Source organism: Selaginella moellendorffii, unplaced genomic scaffold (genome assembly GCF_000143415.4).
Source record: "Selaginella moellendorffii unplaced genomic scaffold, v1.0 SELMOscaffold_56, whole genome shotgun sequence".
NCBI classification, from domain to species: domain Eukaryota; kingdom Viridiplantae; phylum Streptophyta; class Lycopodiopsida; order Selaginellales; family Selaginellaceae; genus Selaginella; species Selaginella moellendorffii.
This window is the reverse complement of record NW_003314317.1, coordinates 620,085-641,600: the sequence shown is the minus strand read 5'-3', so window position 1 is coordinate 641,600 and position 21,516 is coordinate 620,085. Positions and strand designations below refer to the sequence as shown.

General features: G+C 41.6%; 4 protein-coding genes and 1 long non-coding RNA gene across 7 annotated transcripts; 4 read left to right on the top strand and 1 right to left on the bottom strand.

Moving 5' to 3' along the window:
• Positions 1-49: 49 nt before the first annotated feature.
• LOC9654306 (cystathionine gamma-synthase 1, chloroplastic) lies at positions 50-2,403 on the top strand. The gene is made up of 11 exons (XM_002983074.2): positions 50-499; positions 578-681; positions 740-813; positions 865-1,033; positions 1,102-1,161; positions 1,237-1,440; positions 1,503-1,589; positions 1,677-1,784; positions 1,841-1,936; positions 2,007-2,125; positions 2,205-2,403. The coding sequence occupies exons 1-11, from the start codon at positions 94-96 to the stop codon at positions 2,326-2,328; spliced, it is 1,551 nt and encodes a 516-aa protein (XP_002983120.2). The 5' UTR covers positions 50-93; the 3' UTR covers positions 2,329-2,403.
• A 160-nt stretch (positions 2,404-2,563) lies between these two features.
• On the top strand, positions 2,564-4,493 carry LOC9654305 (probable sugar phosphate/phosphate translocator At3g11320). The gene is made up of 4 exons (XM_002983073.2): positions 2,564-3,432; positions 3,523-3,626; positions 3,794-4,022; positions 4,147-4,493. The coding sequence occupies exons 1-4, from the start codon at positions 2,947-2,949 to the stop codon at positions 4,291-4,293; spliced, it is 966 nt and encodes a 321-aa protein (XP_002983119.2). The 5' UTR covers positions 2,564-2,946; the 3' UTR covers positions 4,294-4,493.
• A 75-nt stretch (positions 4,494-4,568) lies between these two features.
• Positions 4,569-5,288, top strand: LOC9654048 (thioredoxin H4). The gene is made up of 3 exons (XM_002983072.2): positions 4,569-4,797; positions 4,872-4,994; positions 5,060-5,288. Exons 1-3 carry the CDS (start codon positions 4,594-4,596, stop codon positions 5,192-5,194), a joined length of 462 nt encoding a protein of 153 aa, XP_002983118.1. The 5' UTR covers positions 4,569-4,593; the 3' UTR covers positions 5,195-5,288.
• Positions 5,289-8,022: 2,734 nt separating this feature from the next.
• On the bottom strand, positions 8,023-8,505 carry LOC9654304. Its single transcript, XR_002993968.1, has 4 exons — positions 8,423-8,505; positions 8,327-8,365; positions 8,217-8,273; positions 8,023-8,168 (listed from the first exon to the last, which is right to left on the bottom strand). It is a non-coding gene; the product is annotated as an uncharacterized LOC9654304 (long non-coding RNA).
• Positions 8,506-11,128: 2,623 nt separating this feature from the next.
• Positions 11,129-17,703, top strand: LOC9654047. Of its 3 annotated transcripts, XM_024688188.1 has the most exons (3): positions 11,129-11,277; positions 17,272-17,409; positions 17,466-17,703. In XM_024688188.1, exons 1-3 carry the CDS (start codon positions 11,155-11,157, stop codon positions 17,622-17,624), a joined length of 420 nt encoding a protein of 139 aa, XP_024543956.1. In that variant the 5' UTR covers positions 11,129-11,154; the 3' UTR covers positions 17,625-17,703. The 3 variants fall into 3 exon arrangements, with proteins under 3 accessions (XP_024543956.1, XP_024543955.1, XP_024543954.1); XM_024688187.1 differs by lacking the exons at positions 17,272-17,409; positions 17,466-17,703 and adding an exon at positions 11,542-11,766 and having other exon boundaries at positions 11,129-11,481; XM_024688186.1 differs by lacking the exons at positions 17,272-17,409; positions 17,466-17,703 and adding an exon at positions 11,532-11,766 and having other exon boundaries at positions 11,129-11,481.
• The last annotated feature ends 3,813 nt before the right edge of the window (positions 17,704-21,516 follow it).

Genomic DNA, 21,516 nt, shown 5'->3' with positions numbered 1-21,516 from the left:
ATTTTCTTACCGCGCGGTCACTTTTTCGCGGTAACTAGGTCTGCATTATAAGGTAAAATCTCGAGCGTGAGAATCAGGGAAGTGGGAGGAGCGATGGCGGCCGCGGCTTCGTTCCCTTTCTATTGCGGCTGCGATTACCGCACGGATTCATCCGGCGCGGCATCGCCATCGCCAGCGCCAGCGCCGATTTCTCCGCCCCGATCCGGGGCCGACAGGTTGAGCAGCATTGCGTCGGCAGCGATGATTCTCAGGTTTCCTCCAAACTTCGCGCGGCAGCTCAGCGTCAAATCGCGGAGGAACTGCAGCAATATTGGGGTTGCGCAAGTGGTAGCGGCTTCTGCCATGAGCGGCCAAAGCAGCGGTGGCAGTAGCTCGATCGTCGACGGCGTCGCGGCGGCTCTGTCGGTGGGAATCTCTGTGAACGGCACGGCTGTGAAGATCGATAAGGCGGCTGAGAAGCCAAAGCCCAAGTCTACAAGCACTCTGGCTGTGCATGGAGGTAAAGCATGCGTGATTTCCTCTTTTCCTTTGTTCTACTGACTAGATCTTTCTCTAAAATTTCGTTTGTTTTCTATAGGTGAGCGAGAGAATGGGACCAAGGTTGCCGATTCACTCACGACTCCAATTGTCCAGACTGCTACGTATACTTTCCGGAACACGGCCGATCTGATAGCATTTCAGGCAAGGAAGAACAAGTCTCTACTTGACCAATTTTCTCACGCTGCTGCTATGAATGTAGGATGGAACATACAAAAGCTTCGAGTATGGTCGCTATGGAAATCCCACGACCCAAGCTACTGAAAGAAAGATCAGGTTTGCGATTGAAAGATAGAAATCCATCTCATCATCTCATCTTTTCTACAGTGCTCTAGAGGGTGCTGAAGAGACTTTAGTCTCGGCTTCCGGTATGTGTGCTGCAACTACAATGCTCTTGGCTTTGGTTCCTGCTGGTGGACACATTGTAACCACGACTGATTGCTACCGTAGAACAAGGCAGTTCGTCCAGACTGTGCTCCCCAAAATGGGGATAACGGTATGCTGATTTCTCCCGTTCGCAAGTTTTCCTTCTCTCGGTATCGATTCATACTTGTTATCTTTCAGACTACCGTCATCGATCCGGCAGATATGGCTTCGCTCAAGGGAGCGTTAGATGACAACCCTGTAAGCTATAATATCACATATCGCTATCTCCACTTGCTGACTTTGGCTCTCTTATTGTGTCGCTGGCCCATCCAGGTATCATTATTTTTTTCGGAGTCACCTACAAACCCGTATCTCCGCTGTATAGACATCGAACTCGTTTCAACACTTTGTCGCCGTAAGGGGGCCATTGTTTGCATCGATGGAACCTTCGCAACACCTGTGAATCAGAAGGCTTTAGCTCTGGGGGCGGACCTGGTTCTCAACTCGGCGACTAAATACATTGCCGGCCACAATGACGTACGATTGTTTTTATTTTTTGTTTTCGAGCATTGAAAGCTGATAGAAACTTTTTATTTCAGGTCCTGGCAGGCAGTATCAGCGGCTCCAAGCCACTCGTTGACACTGTGCGAAAGCTGCACAATGTTTTAGGAGGCGTCGTGGATGCGGTACGATGATATTGCATACTTGTGTTTGTTTCCTCATTATTTTCTGACGCTTGCTTCCTGTTGATCGGTCTTCTTTCCTGTTTGTAGCATGCTGCGTATCTCATTGGAAGGGGTCTCAAAACGTTGGATCTGCGCGTGAGGCAGCAGAATTCGAATGCGTTGCGACTGGCACGAGCTCTTGAATCCCATCCCAAGGTAATGTAATGTATATTTTTCTCTTCGAGGAAATATTAACAAGCTTTGTTTCCTAGATTGCTCGTGTTCACTATCCTGGTCTGGAAAGCCATCCGGAATTCCACATTGCAAGCAAGCAGATGCGTGGTTTCGGTGGCGTGGTGAGCTTTGAAGTAAGCTTCCTTCTTTTCATTCCTTCTCTTTTTCTTGTTACGACTATGACCCGGTTTGTCACATTTCTAGATCGATGGAGACTTGGCTCTCACCTCAAAGTTCATAGACGGGCTTCGTATACCATACATCGCTCCGTCTCTGGGAGGCTGCGAAAGCCTCGTAGAACAGCCGACGATCATCTCATACTGGTAAGTAAACCAGTAAAAAAGTTTCTACTTTACAGCCGTCATCAACTCTACTTTTGGATTCTCTTTTTTAATCTTCCAGGGATCAGAGTCCTGCCGAAAGAGCCAAGATGGGAATCAAAGATAACTTGGTGAGATTTAGCTGCGGCATCGAAGACTACGAGGACATATACGCCGACGTGATGCAATCCCTGGCATCTTTGTAGAGAAGGTACACGAGACACTAAATATGTCTAAGTTTTTGTTTGTTTATTGCGAAAGATTGGATGTATTTTGTTCTATGATCGTGGATCACGCAGAGAGATCCCAGGAATCATCGTGTTGTTTCGTCGATATTTTCTCTCTTCGTGACGAGACAATGTCAAATTACACGGAGGAATTTAGAATGCCGTCCACGACTCTGGCGCTTTCTGGAGGGAGGGGCTAGAAGATTCGAACAACGCGGGTGCGGATATTCGGTCGCATTGACGGCCGAGAGCTCGCCACGTCGGTCGGATCACCACGTAGATGTTGGCGCCAATGTAAATGCCAACGTGGCGGGTCCGTGGGCGTGACGTGTCATGCCGTTTATACTCTACCATTTTGGTTTTGTTTTAGTTGAATTTAGAGCTTTTGGTTTTTAACCTGCTGTGGCGAGAGGAGGAGTCCATGGCGCCGCGATGAGGCCCAGATCGGCGGGCGGGAGCCAAGAATCGCGCGGCGGCGGCGGCATTCCTCGCCGGATCGGCGTCTTCTTCGCAGGAATCGGGCGTCGATTTGGCCGGATCGGCTGAGAATCCGCCCCAGGTTTGCTCGGCGCCTCGCATTCTCGGGGATTCTCGGCCATGGAGAAGGAGAAGCTGCTAAGATCGGGCTCCCTGGCGTCGCAGGCCATGGCGCCGGGCAGCGTCTTCACAGTAGGGTTGATTGGCGCCTGGTACTCGTCCAACATCGGTGTTCTTCTCCTCAACAAGTATCTCCTCAGCAACTATGGCTTCAAGTACCCTATCTTCCTCACGATGTGCCACATGACGGCGTGCGCACTCTTCAGCTACATTGGGATCGCGTGGCTCAAGCTTGTGCCCATGCAGGCTATCAGATCCAGGACGCAGTTCGTCAAGATCTCGGCTTTGAGCATCATCTTTTGCGCGTCGGTGGTGAGTGGGAACATCTCGCTGCGCTACCTCCCGGTCTCGTTCAATCAGGCCGTGGGAGCTACCACCCCCTTCTTCACGGCCGTGTTTGCGTATCTCATGACGCTCAAGAGGGAGGCCTGGGTCACGTATCTTACGCTCGTCCCGGTTGTCACGGGGGTGATCATCGCTAGTGGGGTGAGTGATCTTTCCATTGTTTCTCGTATTTTATTGGATCCATCTCACACTCATTGTTTTTGTGTTTTTTGTTGGAATCTTTGTTTCCAGGGCGAGCCAAGCTTTCATCTCTATGGTTTCATTATGTGCGTGAGTGCCACTGCTGCCAGAGCGCTCAAGTCGGTATTGCAGGGAATTCTCTTGTCCTCCGAGGGGTAAGAAGCTCTTCGATTTTCTTTCCTAGCAGCTCCTGTTTGCCGTGCGTCATTTTTTTTCTTCTTCTCGTTTGCTTGCTTCGACTGTTCTTCGTCTTTATGTAATTCTTGTTTGCATCCTTCGAATGTTATTCCCTGATGCGGTTTTTGTCCTACTTTACTTCCAGGGAGAAGCTCAACTCTATGAACTTGCTGCTCTACATGGCACCGATCGCCGTGGTGCTGCTGCTGCCGGCGACGCTGATCATGGAACCCAACGTGGTGGGCATCACAATCGCGCTCGCCAGGACAAACTTCTCCATCATCGGCTTGCTCCTGGTTAACTCGGCCACCGCTTACTTCGTTAACCTCACTAACTTCCTCGTCACCAAGCACACGAGCGCTTTGACTCTCCAGGTACGAAACAATCACAGCTCTAAGGATCGATCACTTTTCTCTTTCTCTGTTTCGCTATCCTTTCTCTATCCTATCTTGAGTGGAATTCAATCTCTCGCTCTTTTAATGGTTCTGTTCTTGACAGGTGCTGGGAAATGCCAAGGGAGCAGTGGCCGTTGTGGTGTCCATACTTTTGTTCCGGAACCCCGTGTCTGTGGTTGGCATGGCGGGCTACACACTCACAGTGTTTGGAGTGATCCTGTACAGCGAATCTAAGCGTCGGCTCAAGTAGAGAGCACTCTGGGAAGCTACAGATTTTGAGGGAAGCAAATTTTTTTTCTTTTTTCTTGGTTCGGACAGAGGGAGACCAAGATCATCGATCAAAACATTCCAGGCAGCTAAAGAGATATAGATTCACGCGTCTAAAGTTTCTGAGCTCATTCTCTTGATCGGAATTAATTTGAAAAACTCTACAACTTCATTGGGCTTAAAGATGAAGAAAATTAATTATAGAAGGCTTAACGTTAAACCTAGACCTGTTAAATGAAATATAAATCGCGTTTTCCTTTATTCACACAATGATTAGGGCAGGATGAACGTTGGGCGATGCTTGTGGAAGAAGGCCACTGCGTGTAAGTCTTCCTCCCAGCTAGCAGCGATCAGACGAGGCGCGCTGTTTGGAATGGAGGCGCCCATCGCTGTTGCCGCTGGAGACACGGGCAACGTTCACGTCGTGCCCTCCTCAGAGGCCTGGCGCAACAAATTCTCGGAGCTCACCTCCAATCCCAAGAAGCTGGTCAGTGTTTCCTCTTCCAATTTATTCTATTCGTGATTTTCATGCTATTGAGGCTTCACTTTATTTGTTTTCAGGCAGTGGTTGATTTTACTGCGGCTTGGTGCCCCCCTTGCAAGATGATTGCACCTTTCTTCAATGACTTGTCCAAGACATACGACTCGGTGGTGTTCCTCAAGGTGGATGTTGATCAATTGCAGGCAAGTTTTTTGTGTTTTTTTCTTTCCTTCTTTTTTCTTAGCTACTGGTAGATGATTCTATCTAGGATGTTGCTGCGGAATGGAGGATAGAGGGGATGCCAACATTTGTTTTCATGCTTGCGGGAAAGGAGGTACACAGGATTGTTGGGGCAAATAAGCCAGAGTTGGAAGCTAAACTGATGCAATTTGCAAAAAGTTAAGTTTATAGGTTTAGAGGTGTCATTGGCTAATGTTAAATAATTTGCATACAATTGGAATTATTTGCAATATAAGATAAATAATGTAGTTTCTTTTGATAATGGTGCAAATAACTTATAATAACAAAAATATCTTTTTTTCTTATCATATATGCATGGCTCAAATGCATAATATCCATGTTTGTGTAGGACTGAACTCCAAGAAGTTTACCAACGTTAATAAACGACATTGTTCACAAACCTCTTCTAAAAGGTTTACCCCGAAACCCTAAACCAATGCCATTATAAGAAGAATAGATTTTTAGAATGAGAGCTTTCCTGGCTCAGAAGCATCTGAAACTAGATACAAAGTGGCTATTAATATCTTTGTAACTCGTGTGGTCAGTAGGACGAATGGACTCCCATACTTAAACTACTTATCTAACTGCATTGGAGCCATGATCTGAACGAGTTGGTGTGTGATGTTTTGTAATCTCCAAGAGGATGATTGCCACTTCATTGGCATTGCCGTATGAGGATGGTTTGGTTGCTTGTAACAAATAGAGAGATTTTTAATTACCTAGGACAAGTAAAATTGACTACCAAATTGACTATAGCTAGCATTCTTTGAAAAACAAAATTGAAGTCAATGATCTAGTATTGAGCCTGACTAACGTTTTCTGGACTTCTTTGGCACTCTTTGACTTGCTCTGGAAGTTTAAATAAATTTTGTATTAGTGATAAATAAGAAATATCACTACTATTATACAAATGAATTTGAAATCATAACTTCGATCATGGGCACTAGATTGAGGAATTATAGGATATACTTGAATGTTCTAGGTATGTTCCTTACATGAAATTCACAGCTATCCTTTTGAAAGGACAAATCACAAGCTTTCTCTCCCTGTTCATCTCTACCCTACCAGCTAGTCTTTGTCTTTTTGCAATAATTTGTTCTGTCTATAGAGAAAATTAAGCATTTTTGGAGTTACACAAAGAAACTGTAAGTCAATGCATCCCTGAGGAGCAATTGTCTTTATTTTATACTTTATAGATTGTACAATCAGTTCTGGAAGAAAAAGTCTTGAAAGCTTAGAAAAGAATTTTGCTTCAAAAAAAGAATGTTTATGTATGTAAGGGTTTCTTCAAATTTGCTCTAGTTTAGATTGAGGTATATCCTATGATATACTTGGATTCTAATTATAGATTTTTTTTTATTTAAGGGGTTAGTCAAGAATTTATCTAGTGGACATAAGAAGATGCTTAAATATTCTTCATTTAGATTAATCTTATTTTTATTTAATGTAAAATTAGATTAATCTTGTTTTTATAGATTATAAAAATACATAAAATTTCTTAAACACCAAGTAAATCTAAAATGATATTTAAAAGCGTTAACAAATATGCTATTGAGGATAACTTTATTTCTTAGTTATAAGTTCCTAATCTAGGGATAACCACAATTGTGTAAAGAACATTTAAGGAATTTAACTTTCTTTTTTGGCCTCTTCAACTACTAATGGCAGTTGAAATTGGTTTAGATTACAATATTTTCTTTGGTAAACAACCTATTTTTCTCTATTAGGTTTTAGAAATGAAAAATTCTGTTAAGTCCTTTGTATATTAAATATAAATTATTGCTTATTGCATTGTAGCAATTCTTGGCTTTTAAGAGTTAAGAATAATACTGATAAATTAGTAATCTAGACATCAGAAATTTTTTAAAAAATATTTATTAAAAATTTTAATATTATTTTAATTAATTGTATAAATAAATATAATGTATTACAAAAATTATAAAATAAAGAAAATAAAATTCAGAAAAAACTTTATTTTTTATCTAAATAGTCAAAATTTAAAAAAAAAAAAGTTCATAGAGTAATCAGTAATATATGAAATTGGTTGATTGATATTTTGTAAATATATTTTTTATAATTGGTTGACAAGATTGAAATATTCACCCTCATGAAAAGAGAAATATAAAATTAAGCTATAATAAAATTTATTATTAAAAAATTGATTTTTATTGCTATATCCTAATATTTTGATTTTTCAGTCATTTTTCCTAGTGTGTGAGCAAGAAATATAATAATTATTTTATTTTACATATCAAACTCTTAATGTAATCATTCAATAATGACAATATATTTTGAATTCGTCTTTTAGCTATCTAAATTATGTCTCTTGAAAAAAATAGCCTAAACATAGTTACAAATATACAACACATGTATATCACATATTTGAAAATGAAATCAAAGATATTAATAACTAAAACTACCAAGAAACTTACTAATCAATATACATAACCGTCATTAGATGTGTGACCTTTCTCTCACATAGGAGGAAGAGTTCCTTTTCTTCTATTCTTTTGATTAGATGTGTCACTCACACATAGGAGTTTGAAGAGGTCCTTTTCCTCTAATTCTTTTATGATTTTTCATTCGATGCGGGTGAGAGATCCCATCAGATCTGCTCTAGTTTTGACATTGGAATCACAGTTGGTACATGCATTCGATTTTGTTTGTTTGTTTTGGGATAAAGTTTTTAAGTTTCCAGTGATCAAAGAGTTATCTGGCTCCGACACCACGCTGGAATCGCCACTGAGGCAATTACCAAGCTCCCGTAGAAGCTGCTGGTCAGAAAAAATTCCCTTAAAATAATACGCTTTATTTCTTTGTAGTCCCGACAAAGAACAAGGCGGGCTATTTGGAATGGCGTTGCCCGACGTTCACGTCGTGCCCTCCTCCAGAGGCCTGCAGCAAGAACAAGAGCAAACGCAAAAAAGACAAACAAACAAAGAAGCGACTGCCTCCTCTTCTATCTGCGATACACATTGGCCCTTTGCAATCTCGACCTTATAGTGCTTCGAAGATATTTGGTTCTTTTACTGCTTGCAGCATGACAAAGTCTGTTAGTGTAGCTGCTGGAGTTAAACATGACTTGCCATTGCTAGAACCAGACAATCATGCAGGACAGTGAACGCTTCTTTCACAACCTGTAAGAATAAATTCCTTAAAGAATAAATGTGATATAGATTCCTTACCCTTGTTTTGTAATTGAAGCTAAGAGCGGCAAAAGTAAAAGCACCTTGGTTTTGTACCTGTAAATTGCCAAAGTAAAGCAAAGCAAACCAAAAAAAAAGACACCACAAACCATTACTGTGGCAAGCATATAGCCACCTCGTTTTTTCACCTGCACATTTATCGTGAGCTGAAGCAAAGCAAGCAAAAAGACCACACAAATACAGACCATTACAACTCCATCCACTTCTGTGATGTTCTCAACCTTCTCAACGGGAGAATCCTTGGCCGAAGCAGTAGAAGTTAAAGCTTCCTCCTCCTGAGAAAAGATGAGTTACTAAAGTTCAAACAAGACGAGAGGTTTACCTTTTTGAACAATATAGTTCTGATGTTCAGAGCATTCCGTTGCATTGCTCGCTTCTTGTCCTGGAAGGAAAAATTATCTGACACTGCTCGAGCAAGCACTTTCTTGAACTTCCTTCCACATAACTTGACGTTCTCGCTGCCATCGATGACGCACAAATCTCCTCCACATTCGGGATTCTCGATGCAAGCTTGAGCAAAAGCGTCGAGACCCAGCGAAAGAGCTTCTCCAACACTCGCCTCCTTTCCATGGTTCTGTCCTCGGACTGGTTGTCTCAGAATCACCTGTGCTTGTTGTGCTCCGGAACCAATGGCCATTACGGAATGCTCATTTGTAAGTTCCGTTGTCTTGTACCCGTTGCCGTCATTCTTGACCATCACCAACATGCTCTCGTTGTAGACAAAGAACGATGCAACGAAGTCTGGATCTGTGGTTGCATAAAGGCCTGCCTTCTTCGTCAAAAACTTGGCTGCTTCATGAAGAGTTAACTCTTTCCTACTTAGCTTGACTTGCAAGAGTTTAATAACTTGTAAAGACGCAGCCACGTTGCCAGCAAAGCCAACTCGAAGTCTTGGCTCACTCCTCACCTCCACAATCTTCTTAAAGTTCCTCCGCTTCTCAACTACACCTCCGTCGTCTCCAGTAACAGTTGTGAGTGAATCGAACAAGACTATAAATCCTTGCTTGCAAAAAACTGCAAGACCAATAGTTCCTACACATAAAAGATATAAGAAAAGCATGAGGGAAATAAAACGAATGCTCACCGTGGAATAGAGAAGCTGACCATCTTGTGCCCCAGAAGATATCTCTCCACCAGGGGCTTAAATCCTGCACAAGAAAATCTATAAGTCCTACATTGTATAGTTTCACAGAATCTAGTGACTCGCCTTTGTGGGGGCAGCAGCCAATTGGATGTATGCTGACGACTTGGAAGAGACTTGACAGTTGCATTGACAAACTCACTTCACCAGCACACTCCATCTCGAAGCAAGCAATATCGTCGGCTCGAGTTTTCCCCTTATGAGCGGCACTGGCGACAGAGGGAAACAATTCACACACAAAGTCACAGAAAAGTCACGCTACTACTTACCTCACAAGACGTAAAACCATTACAGTCGAGCCAATGACGAGAAACGCATCTGACTCTTGAACCATGCTTGCAGCAGCTCGAGTTCCATCCAAGTAAGCTTTATCTCCGAGCATACGAGCACTGATGTTGTATAATTCCTGGAACAAAGAATTAAAGAAAATTAGAACCTCGTCCTGTGATGAAGCTAACAAACCTGCATTTGCAATTTCGAGCTGGGGAGCAGCAAGGCCTGGAACTGAGCTCCATCCAAGGGAATGTTACAAGCACTGATGTTGTATAATCCCTGGAACAAAAGAATTCAAAAGACTTAGAACCTCGTCCTGTGATGACACTAAGTTAATGGAAAGCAACAAACCTGGAGCAGCAACGCCTGGAACGGAGCTCCATCCAAGGAAACGTTATCTCCGAGCTTACAGGCACTGATGTCGTATAATCCCTGAAACAAACAATTACAAAGGCTTAAAACCTTGGAGAGCAAACCTGCAATTGCGATTTCAAGCTGGGGAGCAGCAACGCCTGGAACTGAACGGGGTTTCCTTCCCTTGGCTTGACGAGAGAATTACTGAGATAGTCCATGAAAGGCAGGCTCTGCCCCTGCATGAAAAAGCACCAGAGATCTGCTGTTAGGGGATTTCATTCGCTAGCATTGAAAATATTACCTCGAGCACGATAGGAACATCAGGCGCATCACAGAAGAAAGCAAGCGCCCAGCCGTCTTGCACCATCCCGCCAAAAATATTTAAACGCTGCCACGTGTGAATTCCACGTGGCATAGTCACGGTCCACGTGGCTATGTCATGGAAAAATAAGAACCGAAGATCTCACTCGGCACAAACGAATTCCGGGGAATGTTTACTCGCAGCTTGTGATCTACCGGTAAGGATCCATACCTCAATGTAGGTGATCGAAAGCGCAACCCATCGACCCAGTAAAGAACTATTGCTTCCCTTGGCCGAGCGAGCTCCCAACGCCAAAACCCCTAAATTCTCTTTGTTAAAAGAAGCCCACGCTGTGATGGACGTCTGATTCAATAAAAATCAACTAATACAAAAGACACAATGGAATCCCTTCCTCTTTGAAGCGTCGAATAGAATTCCCGTCCTCCGGCTGGCATTTTGCCGAGTGTCTCGTTGTCTCCGAGCCGCCGGATATACAGTTTGTACGTTCCTGTTCTGACGTAAAACCACTCTTGGGAGACGGAGAGCTTGGAGAGCTTGTTACACCCCCGGCCATATCTTTACGCAGACAAAACGAGTGTAAGTCCTTCACCCCGGCCTTTAACCGATTATACTTTATGTGAGTAGCATTCCGTGACTGTGTTCTTGTCACCGAAGGATTTGTGGTGAATTCCCTGAAAATCCACTGTGAGTGCATCGGTCGAAGAAAAAAAGGCTTTCTTTGCAGCTCATTCAAATGAGAAATCCAAGACTCGAAGAGATCCCTTCAATGAGAAATCCAAGACTCGAACCTCCAGTCTTTTTTAGGGTCGGCTTTAGGGTTTGTCCGGATGGAAGAAGCTATCCGGAGCATGCTGTTGAAATTGAATCACCCTGGTTATCTGGTGGATTTCTCTGTGGAGGAGACAGCCATCTTCGATCCTGTGACTGAGAGGGATTACTTCCCTGTGAAGATTGAAGCGAAAAAGGTTGAGGGCTTTGTTGTTAAAGGAGGGCAATACTTCCCTCCCGATGAAAAGGGTATGAGGGCTCTGGCTCTCTTTCTTTGGGATGATGATGAAGAAGAAGATGAAGATGATATTTATGGTTACCACACCGCAGATGATATGGAGGATGTATGTGTGAGCGATGTATGTGTGAGGTATTTGGTCCAGAAGGTAGGTTTTCACTGTTTATTATTTATTTTTTTGAAGTTGGAAATTTATAGGTATCTCCAGAAGGAAAACTATTGGAATCAGCAGACCAAATTAGTCTCACAACTGACTATGATTGGAGAAAATATTCTTGCTTATGGAGGGAGAGTCAAGCTGCAATGCGTGCACGTATTATGGAACTGAGTGCAAAAGGGTATAGAATCGTGTAGTTATTATGTTATGGAAACTGCTACTACATTTCTATGTTATTATGTTAAATTTCCTAAATAATAGCTTTCTTTCATCATCTCTCACCATCCTGGCACACAGTTTTATGTGGATTTGGCGCTGATCTATGAGTGCGGCAGAGGGAAGGAGTAAGAGCGTTTCCAAAGATGAACTGTTTTCCGTTTTCTGGTTTTCTTATTCACACAGGCAGAGCACGACAAGCACGAATGATTCTTGCACTGTGGAGGGGATTTGTGCGTCATTGACGGCAGCAGAAACATCGACTTTGGTGGAATGAAGTTCAAGAAGGCACTTGAAAGAGCAAGGAGTGCAAAGAAACGCGATGAACATCAAGATTGCATTGTTTGACAAACAGGTAATCCTCTCATCTTTAGCTCTTTCTGCTCTAGTTTTTTACTCGTCTTTTCTCAGCATGTTGCTACCAAGTATTCTTCTGCGGAAAAGGTCTAGAGCGTCAAAGAATGAGAAAAGGTTTTCAATCCTTTTGCTCCCCAAGACTCACCATTTCATTCTGGAATTCTCAAGGACCCGGGAATACCCTTGCCAAGATGCCTGCAATTTGCTAACGCCATGGACACACACCCGCAGAAGAACACACAACAAAGTAAAGAAAAAGGATAACACACCATTACTAGCACATCCACAGCTTTGGTAGTTTTCAATTTATGTGAGTTGATGTTTTGGCTGCTGGTGATACTCCTGTAAGAATGTTGAAGTTCTGAAATCTACAGTGAACAAGCTTACCTCTGATGCTGCTTGAACTCTTGAAAGCAATGAGTGGCACCACCTCGGTTGTGTCCCTGTACATTGCTTTTGAGCTAACATTCGATCAAGTTCCACGACCGCACGGCAACTCGGTGACATGGGCGGATGGAGAGCATAGGTAAAGAAAGCTTTTTTTTCTTTTGACTCCAATGGAATCAAAATAGGTCTTCAGGCAATTCATCACAAATCCCAGGACTTCTACTCGTTTAGTGTGTGTGAATCAAAGGTGGGGGGTAACAAGCTCTTTACAGCTGATGCCGTCTCTCAAAAGTGGTTCTACGTACAGGAACGTCCAACTTCGGCTTGGAGACAAGACACTCGACAGTCGGGAAATGTTTTCAAGTGGTTGCACATGGTTCAACTTCATTACAAACAGCTAGTGGTACGACATTCATGCTTCTTTCCATGTCCTTGCCGTGTAAAAGTGACAGGGTGCTATGGACAAGTGCTGGTACAGGTTTTGCTGGGAGAAATGCGAGTAGGCTGTGGAAAACGCTGGCTATCTTTATGGAGATTGCTCAACAATTTGACGCTATTTTTCTCTGAAACTGGAAAGACAATCTCGCATGCAGGTGAGTGTTAAGTTCTTTGGATGCTTCCTCTTTGCTGACGTCCGCGTTTTCTTCCAAGTGTCTAAGCCGAGAGAGAGGCAGTGACAAGAACAATTTCTCACTCTGATAATATCTTGGCACTTGGGGATGTCAAAGCACACAGATCAAATATGTCCTTGGACGATTCACTCTGACGAGATCTCTTCCTTTGTAAATGAGAGTGCTGAGAGCAAAAATTTCATTCCCTCTGCAGGAACCACCAAACTCTGAGGGAAGCCCGTGCTATAGAGTGCCGAGATGCACCGTGGACGCCAAATCCCACGTAAACGTTGATACAATTGCTGTGGAGAGAACTTTTATCAAATGTCGTATTCCTCCTTACTCGCCATAAGGTTTGTAGGGGATGATCTGATACATGTCACGCAGTTGATGCGATTTGAGAGCTTGAAAACGACGTAAGGAGATCCATGTAACGAAGCAAATGGAGTTCAGGAACGTGAGCCATCCACAAAGAAGTTGGCCAAGAAGAAGCCGAGACTTCCAAGCTCGGCAGCAGCAATGGCAAGGAAGGTCAGCCTGTAGAGGAAGAAAGAGGACTCCATCTTTTATTTCAATCCCTCTATGGCAGTGATAGATGGATTTTTTGGTGGGGCTCGTGACCATCTACCTGGACGAGAATCGACCACAGGAGATGAGAACCGCCTGGAATCCTGCCCTGGATTTTGGCTCCAAGAAAATGGGAGCTGCGTGGGATTGTCTGCGAGTAACTGGCGGTTGCCTCGCGGTCCCGATCGAAGAGGAGCTCTTTTATCACTCTTGGCTCTACCGATTCATGCATGCTCGCCAAGCTCTCGCACGACCGATCGCGGGGCTTTGAGGCGGTGGGGCTGAGGACTTGGAACTGGCTGCTGTGTGTAGTGAGCAATGGATTCTTCGCAGTCCACAACAGGATGGAATGGCGGAGTTGCTTGCTCGCTGGCTCGCTTACCGGGGCCAATTCCTCGATGGTCTCATTGCGCATGTTGTTTGCAACATTACCATCAGCTGCTGAGTGCTTGTCTCTGGCCAGCGCCACTACTGGTAGTAGCCAATCTAAGATCGATCAAGATATCATTCATCGTGCATATAACATCAAACTCCAAGAACATCGATCGATCTATAAGTATCCAGATATATCATCAAGCTCCAAGAAAAAAAGTAAGCTGACGTTTTTTTATATCGTTCTGAGGTTTTTGTCTCACCAGATCTGGATTGACTGAAGCAGATGTAAGATGTATACGTATCGAACTGAAGAACCTCGAGCACCAAGGGCTTCTCGAAAGTTTTAAAGCAATGCGTTTGATGCAAACACGAGATCCTTGTATGTAACTTATTGATCTTAAGCTGATAACTGATTTCGAATGCATAAATGTTCAAAGAACCTCGACTTTGAAGGATCTCGAGACCGAGGGCAGAGCTTGGAAACCTCCACCACCTTGGCTTTCCAGCCGCCATCGGGGCTTGGATCACCGTCACAACCTAGAATGCCCAGATGTTCTTCTGGTTGGATGAAGTACTTCTCGTCACTTGCTGCGTTTCTCAGCTGGAGCACCTCCCATGAATTCTTTTATGTAGCGAAGCACGAGAACATCTTTCAATTTCTAAAGGATATTCATTCAACACTAAAGTCTCAACGAGAGGAAAAGGACTACAAGCATATTGCAATTGAACTTGGAAAATCTCTTAATTAAGCTCAGTCGATGACATTGTTAGTGATGCATTTAAAATGCAGTTATCTTTTATTTTAAGTTGTTATCACCGTTAGTTTTACATCAAGATTTTAAAGCATTATACCAAGTGCATGGAAGGTAGGAAATTAGTACATTTTGTGTTCTTTAATATTACAATTGTCATTATTACAGTTATCTCTTGTTTTATGTTGTTCTCACTATTAATTTTACATTCTTTGACTTGCGTTTGATCTGTTGCCAGTGCCGCTCATAAGGGGAAAACTCGAGCCGACGAGATTGCTTGCTTTGCAATCGAGAGCTGCGCTGGTGAAGTGAGTTTGTCAATGGAACTCTCAAGTTTTGTGAGCATACATCCAATTGGCTGCTGCCCCCACAAAGGTGAGTGCATAGATTCTAAAACTTGCTATGATGTAGGACTTACAAGTTCTTTTTTTCTCGTGCAGGATTCAAGCCCCTCCTTGAGGAGGTGGAGAGATTTCTTCTGGGGCACAAGATCATATCCATCTCTATTCCAAGCCAGCAAAGTCAGCTCATAGAGCATGGTGAGCATTCATTTTACTCCCCTCAAAAAGCAAGATTTTCTGGTTTTATTATTTGTTTCTTGTGTAGGAACTATTGGGCTAGCACTACTTTGCAAGCAAGGATTCTTGGTTCTCTTTGATTCCTTGACAACTGCAACTGAAGGTGATGGAAGTTAGCCAAGACTTCGAGTTGGCTTTGCTGGGAAAGTAGCTGCGTGTCATCAACTCATCAAGCTTTTGCAAGTGAAGCTGAGCAAGAAGGAGTTCACACATCATGATGCAATCAAGTTCTTAATGAAGAAAGCAGACCTATTCTCAAGCACAGATGGCAACTTCATTGCATCTTTCTTCGTCTATGATGAGAACACCCTGGTGATGAAGGCAACGGATTTAAGGCAACAGCGCTTACGAAGGAGCAATCAGTGTTGGTCATTGGTTCTGGAGCACGACAAGCACGAATGATTCTTACACAGCCGGTTGGAGGACAGAACCATGGGGAAGGAGCAAGTGTGGGAGAAGCTCTTTCTTTGGGTCTCGACGCCTTTGCTCAAGCTTGTGTTGAGAATCTGGAATGTGGAGGGGATTTGTGCGTCATTGACGGCAGCAGAAACATCGACTTTGGTGGAATGAAGTTCAAAAAGGCACTTGAAAGTGCAAAGTCGGGTAACTTTTCCTTCCAGTATGCGAGGCGAGGAGTGCAAAGAAACGCGCTGAACATTAAGGTTGCATTGTTTGACAAAGAGGTAATCCTCTCATCTTTAGCTCTTTCTGCTCTAGTTCTTTACTCGTCTTCTAGGAGGAAGCTGCTTCGGCCAGGGATTCTTCTGCGGAAAAGGTCCAGAGCATCAAAGAACAAGAAAAGGCTTTCAATCCTTTTGCTATGGTTTGCTTTAGCTCAAAAGCAATGTACAGGGACACAACCGAGGTGGTGCCACTCATTGCTTCCAAGAGTTCAAGCAGCATCAGAGGTAAGCTTGTTCACTGTAGATTTCAGAACTTCAACATTCTTACAGGAGCATCACCAGCAGCCAAAACATTGACTCACTTGAATTGAAAACTACCAAAGCTGTGGATGTGCTAGTTATCCTTTTTCTTTACTTTGTTGTAGCTCAGGATCAATGTATAGGTTCAAAACCGAGGCGTCTATACGCTCGCCACTCATCGCTTCCAAGCCAATTACAAAACAAGGGAGTTCAGCAAGCATCAGAGGTAAGCGCGTTCATAGATTCAAGGAATTTTTACCACAATACATTCTTACAGGATCATCTGGTTCTCAAAGAAGTGTTGCATGATTGTCTGGTTCTAGTGAGGGTAAGTCTCAATCTCTAACTCCAGCAGCTACACTAACATACTTTGTCATACTACAAGCAGTGAAAAGGCTACGTGTTGGAACTGTATCTTCGAAGCATTAAGGTCTATTGAAAGTAAAATGGATGGAAGGTATGATGGATTGGAAATGTCAGATCGCAGTTAGAAGAAGAAAAACATAACCGTTAGTTCACCGAGAAGAAGAAGATAAGTGTTAGTTAAGCTAGAAGAAGAGGAAGATAACCATTAGTTCCTCAGTTGCTGTATTCCTTACGGTCGGGTGAAGCTTTTGAGATATTTGCTTGGCCAGAGCTCTCCATCCATCCGTGTCACCGAGTTGCCGCATGGTCGTGGAACTTAATCGAACATCTTCTAGCACCTTCTCTTTGTATATAAGCCCCAAGACTCCATTCTGGAATTCTCAAGGACCCGGGAATACCCTCGACAAGATGCCTGCAATAGCGCGATGCCCGGACCGTTGCTACGGTGTGCTCATGATTCGGAGCGCTTGTATTTTTCAGCCTTTCGCCCTCAATTGCTTTAGGGTCGGCTTTAGGTTTTTTCAAGATGGAAGAAGCTATCCGGAGCATGCTGATGCGGTTGAAACATCCCGGGTATGTGGTGGATTTCTCTGTCGAGGAGACGCCCATCGTCGATCCTGTGACTGAGAGGGATTACTTCCCTGTGAAGATTGAAATAGAAAATGTTCAGGGCTGGGTTGTCAAAGGAGGGCAATACTTTCCTCCCGATGGAAAGGGTATGAGGGCTCTGGCTCTCTTTCTGTGGGATGATGAGGAGCATGTATATGTGAGGTATTTGGTCCAGAAGGTAGGATTTCAACTGTTTTTCTTTTATCTTCTTTTCTTGAGGTCGGAAATTTGTAGGTCTCTCCAGAAGGAAAAGTATTGGAATCGGTAGACCAAACTAGTGACACAACTGACTATGATTGGCGAAACTATTCTTGCTTATGGCAGGAGAGTCAAGATGCAATTTTTGCAGATCTTATGGAATTGAGTGCAAAAGGGTATAGAGTTATGGTATGAAGTTTTTATGAATTCCCAGGTATGTATTACGGTTAGGATTAAGTGATAATAATAATATTAATAAATATATAAATCTATATAAATTGATTTTATTATTTGGTTTAAACCTAAACCCTAAACCCACAAGACTTCTCAACTAAAGTTGCTTTAGGATCATCGGTTTTGTCAAGATGGAAGAAGCTATTTAGGATATGCTAAATGGATTTCTTTATCAAAGAGATGCACATTGTTGATCTTGTGATTGAGAGGGATTATGGATTACTTCTTTGTGAAGATTGAAATAGAATATATTCAAGGCTAAAGGAGGGGGTATACTTTCTTTTTTATTTTTATTTTTTTGTTGATTCAAATGTGTTACACTTGTTGGATTTTCACTTCAACCATTGCCATGTGGCACTTTTTTGGCTCCATTTTGGGGCTCAGATTTGTGTCTCACTTCTTATTCATAGGCCATTTTTTTTTATATTTGAATTTTTATAGATTGTTTTTTGAATTGTTCTTTTTAGTTGTTTATAATTTATTATACTCTTTACAAGTTGACACCCTCCTAAATAGAAGCCAAGAGCTAGTCAAGCCAGACCAAATAAAGAATACAATTGTTGGAAGGCATTAATCATCATCATGTCTAAATGCACATTTAAGATATCCAATAAAATGTTCCAATGTGCATAATATATAGTGTGATTCCCCTAGCCAATTAGTTAAATTGAATCTAAGACCCTTTTAATACCAAATGTAATCTTTTGAATTTAGTTACCTAACTTAATACTATTTAAACCCAAAGATGCTAATCTTAAATATCCTAAAACCCTTAACCTATTGGAAAATGGGATGCACTTTATTCATAGGCTCTTTTTCTTTATATTTGAACTTTACGAATCATCTCTCAAGTCATTTTCTTTATTTTCTTATATATGTGCAAATCTTATTTGATGAAATGTTGACCATAACATTTCCAACTTGATCTGCTTTAACATATTTAGTTCCACACGAAGCAAGAGGCTCAAGAAGCAAACACTAAATTGCATTACCAACTCAAACAACAGTTGACAAGAGTGGCTACACTCAAACCATTATACTATTGCAATATTATCATTTAGAGATATATGAGAAACTCACAATAATGCCGAGCATTATCTTTAGAATGATAAATGGCAATCACCATAAAGTGATTAAATCAATGGTACACATCATCCCTACAGAAGAACTCCATAAGGATTGGCAATAAGAGCAAAAAGAGTTATACCACACACCATGAATGCTACTATCAATTGCATTTAATTATTCAATTGCAACTAGATAGCATCAAGTAACTACATCAACTCTTGCTGGTCAAAGGAGGAGGAGGCTACTGCTCTCCCATGAAGATGAATGAAAAGGAAAAAAAGTAAAAGAGAAGGAATTTAAAAAGTTATAAAGAAAGTGAGATTTAAATGATGTAAAAGATAAATCTAAACCAAAATCTCAAATCTAAGCACTCCTTAAGGATAACTCCACTAATGTGAATGCATGGAATATGGAAATGGAATACATGAATATGCATATTAATTAGCCCAAAACTTGAATTTATATATATAAGTGAGTGGTTTGGATTGAAAGCAATATAACAGTTACCAAAATCCCATTACAATAGCATTAACTTGTACCTCACAAATTAATTTATTATTTTGTTAAATTATTAATATTATTAATATATATATAATATTGTGAGTGTATGGAATAAATGGAATATATAATGATTAACCAGAAAACTATAATTTATATACAAAAGTGAGTGGTATAAATGAAAACAAATTTGATGGCTATTAAAATCTCACTACATTAATATTGCCACAAATGTGACTTTGGGTATCAAAAGTTACCTATTAGCTAGTTTTTTCAGATATTCTTTCCTTACTGCCACGACAGTAGGAGGTTGGTATTGCTGAATCCTTTATTAGTCTTCGCCTAAACTAGTTGAAAAACTGGTTATCACATGTGCACTTAAACTGGAAATGCACTAAAAAAGGAAATCTTAAGTTATCATTTAGTCAACCATACTTAACACGGTGACGAGAAACTCATGATGTTGACTTGCACTTGCTAATGTTGGGAATCTCTGCAATATTGAGCTTGGTCCTTTAATATTTGCTAGATGATAGCTTATTGTGTCTGCCAAACACCTTTCCTATCATGCCCTTTGTGTTAGTCTCATTTCAGTCCTAAATGTTATTTATAGAAAGTATTTAGATTTGTTTATTTAGCATATCTATGGAATGTAGAGATTATCTTGAATACAATGGTGTTCATTCTGTGTCTAAATTCGTAATCTAGAGACATTCTATATTTAGTAAGTTTCAAGCTTGTCCTAATTGGAGCAAAGGGACAGGAGCACGAAGTAACTTGGAACAATCCTAGAGCATCCATTTGATTCCGTTGCTCCTTAGCCCCATGCTTAGGAGTTTAATTCCATTCCTTCATTCAATGGTCCAAGGCCTTGAAGCTCGGGTTTCGCACCACTGTCCATTGGACATGTGGCATGTGTTATACGGCATATAACACATGGCACATAAAGGTTTATGTTCCACTTCGTGGTTATTCTATGGAAAATCACCATAGGGTAAAGGGTAAAAACTATGTGTGCTACATTTGGTATCTGAGGTAGAGTCTCAACGAGTACTATTCAATAAGATTGGGCAATTAGTCTCGTTATGTAGAGATGAAAATGATAATCTGAGTGAGTACACATTTGAGTGCAAAGGCTACGTAATTGTTCCTTGGGTATAAATTTTGGTTACCTTTTTATACCATTTGCTCTTGGGCTCATAAGATGGACTAAGATGCTCTATTTACATGAGTTTACATTTGGGCTCATGAATGAGGCATATTAACATAAGTTTGCTTGGGCTCGTGAGTGAGGTGCATTAGCAACTCGAGGTTACACTTTGAGTTAGCAGGATTAATGTTAACCTATTGGTGGTTCCATGAGTTGTTCCATGTACCATGGGTGAAAGTAAAACCTCCCTTGGGTTTGCTTTGAGTGGTAAATAGGCTGGTCTATAGCTATTTAGCACGGCACTAGTGGATCCTTCCTAGGCATGATTATAAGTGGGTCAATAAAGACTGTAGGGATTAGTCTATTGGTTCAAGTAGTCATTGTTGTGCTCTCTCATAAACTTTTCTTGGATTGGACTGAAGGTAGTGCAAACATAAGCTTAAGGTTTAGTCAAAGATGAGATCGAAAAAAGAATCATCAGAAATGAAGGATCAGACACATAAATTATCTTCTCTTTTTGGAGAGATGATTTGTAATGATATGTTAACTCATTACCCGTGTTCACATTATGCAATCAAGAGTTTCTATTTTGATGCATCTTGGTTATAATTGTTTTATAAATGGTGAGTTTTGGGATGGATAGCAATGAAGCGCTAAACCATTTTGTCTAGGCTTACTATTGAAAGACTTGGGTTGCAATATTTAATTCTTTTCTGAAGAACCTTGCTATTGCTCCTTGAGTAGTTTGATGTTGGATTAGTTTTGAGTTTAGTCGAAAAGAGAGTGGCATGAGCTTGTCCATGTTGTGAACAAAAGTTAATAGTGTTGGGTGTTGTAAATTTCTATTGGTGGAATGTGGCATTTATGTTGCATTTTATCGTATTGAATTGGCACTTGATAGTTATATAAACCTTTGAAGTAATGATATAGGTGTTGCTCGTGGTGTTTCTTAATTGATGATTAAGTCATTGTGATACTTATATCATATCTATGTGATAATGAACAATGTGTTTACGAAGTTGCTTGGTTATTCGATGATCAACCCCAAAATGATTGATAGTGAAGCTAGTTTACTTGCATGTAATAGCATTGGAATAGCTTTGACTAGATTCTCAATGGTGATCCATTATCCTAAGT